This window comes from Aplysia californica, unplaced genomic scaffold (assembly GCF_000002075.1).
Source record: "Aplysia californica isolate F4 #8 unplaced genomic scaffold, AplCal3.0 scaffold01233, whole genome shotgun sequence".
In the NCBI taxonomy this organism is placed as follows: Eukaryota; Metazoa; Mollusca; class Gastropoda; order Aplysiida; family Aplysiidae; genus Aplysia; species Aplysia californica.
The window spans coordinates 87,183-96,850 of NW_004798503.1; the positions used below are offsets into that span (position 1 = coordinate 87,183).

At 40.3% G+C, this 9,668-nt stretch overlaps 1 protein-coding gene and 1 non-coding gene across 2 annotated transcripts in view; one reads left to right on the top strand and one right to left on the bottom strand.

Annotated features, from left to right (window-relative positions):
- The window catches only part of LOC101862085, an 11,189-nt gene extending 5,940 nt beyond the window's left edge, over window positions 1-5,249 (bottom strand). Inside the window, exons 1-4 of the mRNA XM_005112302.3 lie at window positions 3,733-5,249; window positions 3,250-3,309; window positions 2,267-2,319; window positions 1,454-1,598 (exon numbers count right to left, since the gene is read on the bottom strand). Of these exons, the coding sequence (XP_005112359.1) occupies window positions 1,454-1,598; window positions 2,267-2,319; window positions 3,250-3,309; window positions 3,733-4,770 (1,296 nt within the window). The 5' untranslated portion in view covers window positions 4,771-5,249. The remainder of the gene's footprint in view (window positions 1-1,453; window positions 1,599-2,266; window positions 2,320-3,249; window positions 3,310-3,732) is intronic.
- A 1,349-nt stretch (window positions 5,250-6,598) lies between these two features.
- Window positions 6,599-6,717, top strand: LOC118478926. Its single transcript, XR_004859368.1, has one exon. It is a non-coding gene; the product is annotated as a 5S ribosomal RNA (ribosomal RNA).
- The last annotated feature ends 2,951 nt before the right edge of the window (window positions 6,718-9,668 follow it).

Genomic DNA, 9,668 nt, shown 5'->3' on the forward strand with positions numbered 1-9,668 from the left:
TTAATAGAGACAAAGAGTAGGAAGAAACGGGGATTTAAAATATCCCTGTTATTACCGGATCCCTGCTATTACTGTGCCTGTTATATATGGTTTCCACTGTATATATATATTTTTACACCCCCATTAACACAATTTAGATCATTTAGAAGACAGGCTTTTGACCCTTCCTGTCAGAGACAAGCCGGGTTGACAGAGATACAACATCCCAGCAGAAAGACTGATATACATTATACTCTATAAAAATTCTCCCCGCTTGGGAATTGAACTTGGGTCTCCTGTGTGTGACAGCAAAGCAGCTAACAGACACAACTCACACTGGATTGACATAAGTCACCTGACAATTGACACAAATCACCCGACAATTGGCGCACATCACCTCACAATTGACACACATCACCTCACAATTGGTACACATCACCTCACAATTGGTGCACATCACCTGACAATTGACACAAATCACTTGACAATTGACACACATGACCTCACAATAGGTACACATCACCTCACAATTGGTACACATCACCTGACAATTGACACAAATCACTTGACAATTGACACACATCACCTCACAATAGGTACACATCACCTCACAATTGGTACACAAATCACTTGACAATTGACACACATCACCTCACAATAGGTACACATCACCTCACAATAGGTACACATCACCTGACAATTGACACACATCACCTCACAATAGGTACACATCACCTCACAATAGGTACACATCACCTGACAATTGACACACATCACCTCACAATAGGTACACATCACCTCACAATTGGTACACAAATCACTTGACAATTGACACACATCACCTCACAATAGGTACACATTACCTCACAATTGGTACACATCACCTGACAATTGACACAAATCACTTGACAATTGACACAAATCACTTGACAATTGACACAAATCACCCGACAATTGACACAAATCACCTCACAATTGACACACATCACCTCACAATTGGTACACATCACCTCACAATTGGTACACATCACCTGACAATTGGTGCACATCACCTGACAATTGACACACATCACCTGACAATTGGTACACATCACCTGACAATTGGTGCACATCACCTGACAATTGACACACATCACCTGACAATTGACACACATCACCTGACAATTGGTGCACATTCTCAGGTCAAATGCCACTTGAAATGCACAAAGGAGCAGCAAACATTTCCAAGAACAGCACAGCAGACAAAACCTCCATCTTTCAAGCTCAAATAGGTTTCTTGTTTAAAGTGAGAGTTTTACAGCACTTGCAACACAAAAAGGTCAAGAGCCAAAGAGAAGAGGTATCACTGGAGAGTAAACGAGTAAAACAAGGAGGGGAGATAACCAAGACAGATGTTTGATAGGAAAGAAGGCGCACACCACACCAGAGCACCCGCCGTCCACCCGTAAATAAGTCCAACATGACTTAAACCTACCTGCTTCAGAGCCTCTGTGGTAATATCTTCAATACTTCTGTCCAGCCACTTGAGGAAGGGGCGAAACACAAGTTCCACCTTGTTGGCAGACTCAAGTCGCTTTTTCTTGTCCATGAGCCATTCTCTTATGGTAATATCAATATACCTAGAGGGAGAAGATCGGAAAAATAAGTAAGTCAGTAAGTTCTTATGGAACATCAATATATATATATATCTAAAGAGAGAATATCAGACAAATAAGTAAAAAGAAGTTAGTCATAAAGTTCTTTCCATTAGCGACAATTTACCATCAAATTAAGTGCATAGAACACTCGCTCGTCAGTGGAAATGTGCTAAATTAGTGAAACTTATCATTACTATTTAACAGAATAAATAAGAGAGAATATTGAAAAAGTAAGTGCAAAGGGTTAAGTTGGTGAGTGTTTCCATTTGTGCCAATTCACATAAAAGCTTAAAAACGACTAAAACAAGCAATACTTTGGACGGCACACACGCTGACAGCACAAGCTGACAGCTATAACATTTTGCTAGAGGTAACATTTTTTTTTCTATGGAGAAGAAAAGATTAAAATACTTAAGCACTAAAAAGAATTGAAAGAAAGCAAGTGTGCAGATTAAAATATGTTGTTGAAATATCTTCCAGCTGACTTACAACTCTCCTGAGAACTGTCAGTTATCAGAACCATGCCGTTTTCAATACAAAGCAAATCACGATAAGAGATGGAGAAGTCAAAGTAAGGTGACAACGGGACACAAGTTTTGTTTCAGTCTCAACCCTTGATAGGCCGATGAGTTTGAGGCGGGTTCTCTTACCTTCTCACAGTCTCTGGGAGATCTTGATCCTTAGGAAGGCTGACCTCCAGCATCTAGAAACGAGAAACAATATCTTATTGTTCAAATGTTAAACTATAATGTTACGCTGATGGTACATGTGAAGCAGCATGGTGAAATTAGGCGCTCGTCAAAATAAATAAAGTTAAGAAACTGGCATTTTTCCGCAGGTTTAGGATTTTTAAAAAAATCCAATTTTTGTTTTTTGGCTCAGTATGTATCTTTCATGCCCATTAAAGAATACATTTCTGTGTGGATTTTACTTAAGCAAATAATGGACTCTCAAGCTAGGAAATAACTCAACTTTGGTGGCCATTTTCTCGCTAATTTTACCTCTGAAACCAGGTGACCCCACCTCCTTCAATTGCCAATATCTTGACTTGTATTCAAGATAAATGGATATTTTTTACATCAAAAGCAAGGCAAAATGGACAGACTTTACGATGGTACCAATAACTCTATATGCCCCAAAATTGAAGATCCACCGATTCCACAATGCTGCGACACATATATATATATATAGATTTATATGTAACTTATGTAAAAGTACAAAGAGCAACATAAATGTCTAAAGATATCTTGCACAAGAAATGTGTATACAAATCTTAAAAATGAAAGAAAGCAGTCATTCATTCCAGTATCTTTATCAAAAAGAGCGGAAGAATTCAACATAAAATGTTAGAAATAATTATCAAGATTGGAAATTCTGAGATCAAATTCTTTCTTTGCAAACTTTTTTTTATAATCCAATTTTGAGCCGAGAACTCCTATATTAACAGACCATACACATGGATATTGAAAATATTGCGGCTATGGGCGGTGACGGATGAAGTATTTGAACAAGATGACGATCAATTAGATGGTGCATAAAAGATGGGTAGAAGTTTGATCCATGAGACTTTAGTTTCACAGATTCGAGCTGTTCCCAAGAAAAAATATTTGCAAAGCGAGAAAATCCCACTCACCTGTTTTGGGTAGCTGCCTGGTACAGAGACAAGCAGTTCAAACATATTCACATCAAATGGCTGTGAAGGAAAGAAAAAGAGGAAAACCTCTTAAAAACTGAAAATAATTGGACTAATGACTAGATCTATTAGTTTTTTGACACGATGTGTAAGTGATGTTTTTGATAACAACATGAAGCCACCCCTCCCCCCATCTCCATGAGTAAAAATAAATGGCATTTTCACAGTCCTCAAAAAATAACATACAGACCTTAAAAGCATATATAGATATCTAGATCTATATAGTTTAAATCTATAGCAGGTTATCTGAAATGTAATTGGGCGGAATGCTCGCAGCTAAAGGGATTTGAAAACAACAACAACAACAACAACAACAACAACAACATCTGAAATGTAGGCCCTAGCTTTCAATTTTAAGGAAGTTTTCAAACTCTTTTAAAAATGAATGAATCAAATTGCAGTAGAATTCAAGACTCAACTTACCCAGTCAGGATCAGTGGGTGAGAACTTGATGCGAACGGCGAACTTGTTTTCATCATCTTCCACGACTGTGATCTTGTCTTTAGGAAATCGTTTTTGGATGATGCTGACTTCCCACTGTCGCAGCCTATTGATGCCAACTTCCTCAAACTCGGAATATGACAAAACAGGCTTCAAAACTGGTCGGCCAACATTTCTCTTTTGATCAATTTGAACAATGACTTTTCGCGTCTCGTTATCTTTCCTTGAGATGTTTCCCGAGGAACCCTCTTCCTTCTGTTCCGATTCTTCTTTCCCAAGATCATTCAGTATATCAGGAGGGTGCAAGAACCTGCAGCGCTCTCCCCTGTTACACCGATTTGACTTGTAAAATGGGCAAATTCTTCGTGCATTAGACTTTGGTCCCTGGACCTCCCTCACCTGCTTTGGTTCCACAGGCTTAGATGACCAACGGTCACGGCCATCTTTGCTGACCTCAGATCTCACTGAGCCAGACTTCAAGTTTTCCGATTTCTCTGTCGGAGCATCGGACTGATCCTGTGATTCTTGCTCATATCCTCTAAACCGGGGAGCAAGATTAGCAGACGCATATTCACGTCGCCTTTGACCCTGCTGACGATGCTGCTGCTGGCGAGGATTATGTCCCCTTGGGAGAGCATGGGAAAATCTGCAATTTCTTCCATAATAACAATTTCCACCTTGTGCAAAGTGCACGCAAATCTTTTGGTTGCTCTTTGGGCGAACTCTGCTTTGTGGCAATTCTTGCTTGGGCTTGTCTTCAATATGAGAAGCCTGAAGCTTTACTGATGTTTGATTCACTGACTCCTCATCTTGGCTCTGTGAAGCAAACTGGTCGTTTCTGGAATAGACGGGTGGCAAATCCTGGGAGGCGAGCTCTTTACTTACTGAATCCTCATTTTGATTTCTTGGATTAAAACTTGAAGGCGGAGGTCTCTGACTTCTGGGGTGTAAAAATCGACAGTTTTTACCAAACCTGCATGACTGACTTGTGTTATAAAATTTGCAAACAGGTAATGACATGAGATTACAGTGGTGACTTGCTCCCTTGAAATGCTTCTCTCCCTCCAACTTTTTCGATGAGATAGCTTCTTGCTGAAGGGACAACAGGCTGTTTGTTATGTCGTGTAGACTTGATTGAAAACGGAACACTTTTAACGTCTGAAGGTTGTCACAAATTTCTGGTAAACCCAGTGCCAGCTAAAAAACGGCAAGTTAGAAGGTTCTGAACCTGGAAAAAGATCTGTCCCGTTGAGTCGAGAAGATAGAGCAAAAACTACTCGTCAAAGAGGACCAACGGATTTACTAACCACAGTTAATAGAGATCTAGGCCTACCCTGATCTCTACCCCTACCACTGAATATAAGTATCCTCCAATGCAATTTATATGGATACTCGGGGTATTGATTGCACCACAGCCAGCAAGAGAGCAGAGCCTATTTTTAATTTTTGTCTGTCACAAAGTGGAACACCAGAGACTCTGGGAACACCAAACAAGTAATGAAGTCAGAACAAAGTTCATGTGAGGGTAAAGGTCAGGGATGTGTTGCTGTTGTGTGGTGCAACCACCGGAAGTAGAATGGAGCATCACATGATCACATTTAGATATCCAGTGATCATTTTGATAGTAGGGAAGATTGTTAACATGATGGACTCGGGAATTTCACAAATAGTGCAAAAGTGGGCAATTGGAAAGAGTCGTGTAGTCTATTTTGCTAACATTGCCTATAGAGATAATTTTTTTGAAGCAGTGTCACCCCAGAAGGCTAATAAAAGAGATATCAACATTGATTACGCCTAATTATAATGTATCATTGGGTTAGGAGTTGGGCGATCGTATCTAGACCCCTGCATAATATACCAACTGTGGATGCAGGGGAAGCATGCTACTCCTCAAACGATGAAAGACGATTAGAAAGATTATAAGGAAATATCTACTGTCTGGTACACATTCAAAACCTTAGATTTGGTATATCAAATATCTCAATTTTTTTCCTACCACCTTCATCCAAATGTCTGGATGTGATAAAATTTTATGTCTGTTGTTCTAGAAATAGCCTTTTAAGATGAAATAAAATGGTAGTTAAGATTTGTTAGATACTATTTTTTTTATCACCACAAAAAGAAATTTACTGCAAAATGGTAAATACAAGTACAACATGCCCCTGCAAATTTCTCTCCATGTATCTAATAGCAGGGTGCTAAGTTTTCAGCAAAAACCTTTTCAAAAATCTCTTATTGCATTTAATTTCCCTAATGTTTCGTTTCACCATTAGATCTATATTAAAATTAAGTGTGATAAGCTCAGCAACGGCAATCCCCATGCAACATTTTTATAACTATCAACAGAAACACACGCCACTAACATAAGCCATTGCTTGTCATCGGTTTTGTTATGTACAATAATTCTTTGTATTCAGCATTTTCTTCAGTAGTATATTATATTGTTTCCGGTTCAATAACAAAATGGTCCCGAAAAGCCACAGTCCCTGAGTACTGTACACGTAAAATAATAATGCCATTTGTGATTGCCTCTAGCCACTTCCGAGTCTAGGAATTAGTTCTAATGTTTCTCTCCCTTTAGTCTTTTATCTCTTTAATGTATCAGGTCGATGCCTTAAAAGCAAGGAGTTTAATCTCCTTGCTTAAAAGTAAAAGTAAAGAGGAAACGAAACAAAAAACCAAAAAAAGTACAAAAGGATAAGCGCTGGCTCATAATTTGCTGCTTAACTATGAATTGTAAATATACTTTTTGCAATGAAACAAAGAAAAATAATCCTGTTAAAAAGCTCGCTCCGCTCAATCACAAACGACGCGATTACTTTATATAGTACTGTTATCCTCAATCGTTGTCTACGGCCATACCACGTTGAACCTACCGGTTCTCGTCCGATCACCGAAGTCAAGCAACGTCGGGCGTGGTTAGTACTTAGATGGGTGACCGCTTGGGAACACCACGTGCTGTAGGCGTATCTTTTTTTCTTTTCTTTATTATTTTTAGTGACTATCGATGTCTGTTTCAGATCTGGAAATTCATGATGACGGTGACGATAGGGTTTTTTTTTCTTTTATAGTTTGAAACTACCTCCTCTTTGCTCCCCAACCCAAGTGAAATTGATCAGCGAGTTGCCATTCACATAGGCCTACATATACACGCGGTGGTTTGGCTACCGGGCCCGTAATCGTGCAGTTTTGGCGTCGGTGGCCTCGCATTTTACACGAATTTTCCTCACTTCACCCAGGTGGAAATGGGTTCCCAGTCAGAGACAGCGAAAGATCTAGTCAGTATGTTAGTGTTTTAGCGCCTCTAAATGGCTGCTTGCACTGTATGCTTTCCAGGTTGTTTCAGAGTGCTCTCAGGTCTGCTGGGATAAGAGTATAGATTGTGAAGCGCACAGAGCTTGCTGTTGAGCGGCTAGATCAATGCAAATGCTATCTATCTATCTATCTATCTATCTATCTATCTATCTATCTATCTATCTATCTATCTATCTATCTATCTATCTATCTATCTATCTATCTATCTATCTATCTATCTATCTATTATTATTATTATTATTATTGTTATCATTATTATTATTACTATTATTATTATCATAACTATTACTATTATTATTATTATTATGATTATTATTATTATTATTATTATTATTATTATTATTATTATTATTATTATTATTATTATTACTATTACACCAAATCGATTACAACAGGCCTGCAATGCATACGTTTGTTTACACTAGATTGTCCTCCCCCCTCCCCCCCCCCCTTTCACATGCTTGTCTGTGGTGCCTAGCGCTAAGCTGTGCTGTGCATGTGGTCAGTGGGGTATGTTCTTGATCAAGACAGTAAGACAGTTTAAATAAGGTCAAAGTTCATTTCTAAAAGTATATATATGTAGCAAGTCTCTGCCGACTAACAGCTGAGACTAAGTTTAAGGTTTTGGGTTTGGTAAGTGTTTTACGGCGCTCGCAACTGCATAAGGTCATTTGAATGCACGGGGCACATTAAACATTTTGAAAATGTTTATTTATTCTCGGTTTGGTAGGAATTAATATTGAATGTTGCCCGGTCTCTCTCTCTCTCTCTCTCTCTCTCTCTCTCTCTCTCTCTCTCTCTCTCTGAGTCTCTCTCCCTTCTCTCTAATTAAACTCTCTCTCTCTCTCTTTCTCTCTCTCTCTATCTCTCTCTCTCTCTCTCTCTCCGAGTCTCTCTCCCTCTCTCTCATCCCCCCTCTCTCTTGTTAAGGACTCTCTCTCTCTCTCTCTCTCTCTCTCTCTCTCTCTCTCTCTCTCTCTCTCTCTCTCTCTCTCTCTCTTCTTCTCGAGAAGGAGTCCCCCCCCCCTCTCTCTCTCTCTCTCTCTCTCTCTCTCCTTCTCTAGTTGTGAACACTTTCTCTCCCTATTTTGTCACATCTCTCTCTCTCTCTCTCTCTCTCTCTCTCTCTCTCTCTCTCTCTCTCTCTCTGCATTTTTGTCCCCCCCCTCTCCTACCTCCCCGCCCCCTTTCTTCCCTCTCTGTCTCACTCTTTCTCCCTACCCTCTACCCTCCCCCCCCCCGTCTCTAAATCTTACACCCCCCCCTAAACCACTCCACCGCCTTCACTCTTTTGTATAAAAGAACTCTCTCTTTCTCTCTCTTTCTCTCTCTTTCCTGTAGTCAAATACAAAAGACTTTTGATCCGAAGTCCTGATGGGACCAGGGTAAGGAACTGTCATCGATCTCCCAGGTTCGATCAGCGGCGGCACAATACATTCAATAATATGTGAACAGCGGACAGGGACGCGCCCCGTCGTCCACAGTGTAGCCGACAGGCTGCTGGTCCGGACACGACGTCACTCGTGGGCTGTCGAACTGAGGGGCGTGGTTCTCGTGGCCGAGGGGTTACGGTCTTCGCCTCTCATTCAATAGGTCCCGGGTTCGAATCCGGAGAGCGACGGACATTTTTTTTCTCATAAAATTTTTTTCTCCTGTCACCTCCTTTCCTGCTTTCTAAAAATGTTCTGTCGTCTGCTTTCGTCTCCACTTTTTGCCACAACCTCCTCACCTCCTTTGCCCCCTCCTCTCGGCTTCTGACTCTTTCTGCAGCCTTTCTACTGCTTCTGCTCAGCTCCTTCTTACTGCTGTCTTTCAGCCACACTCCTAATCTTATGGTAGGTACGATGTAACACCTAACCTTCTCGGATAAGGGCCAAAAATCTTGGAGGTCCTGTGTGGGCACGTTAAAGATCCCTTGGTGGTGCAAAATCTATAAGAGTAGACTTCAGCCGCGACCGGGCTAAATTCAAAATATCCTACCAACTGAAAATGTTCAACGTGCCCCTTGCACTCATAATATATGACCGTATGCAGTAGCGAGCGCCGTAAAACACCCCCCCCCCAAAAAAAGGGCGAAAAATCTTGGAGGTCCTGTGTGCGCACGTTAAGGATCCCTTGGTAGTCTAAAATCGATAAGAGTAGGCTTTGGCCGCCTCCCGGGCAAAATTCAAAATTTCCTAACAACTGAAAATGTTTAATGTGTCCCGTAAAACACTTAGCCCCCCCCCTAAAAAAAGAGTTATTGATGGAAACTTAAAGCCTCTTCATTTGTATTGCTATCGATGAAAAAAAGAATCCATCTATCTTGAACAAAAGTCGAGATATTTGGGAGTGAAGGAAGTAGGGGTCGCCAGCTTTCAGAAGTAAAATTAGGGAGGAAATGGCCGCTTAAGTTTAGTGACCTCCAAAGCTTGAATGCGCTAGTTGGACACTGCACAGTTATACTTTTTGGTGCTCTGGATAAACGTTTTTTAAAGAAGCAAAATGCGCACATACATGTATTTTTTAAAGAAGCAAAATGCGCACATACATGTATTTTTTAAAGAAGCAAAATGCGCACATACATGTATTTTTTAAAGGACATAAAATGTGTTCGGGGGCTC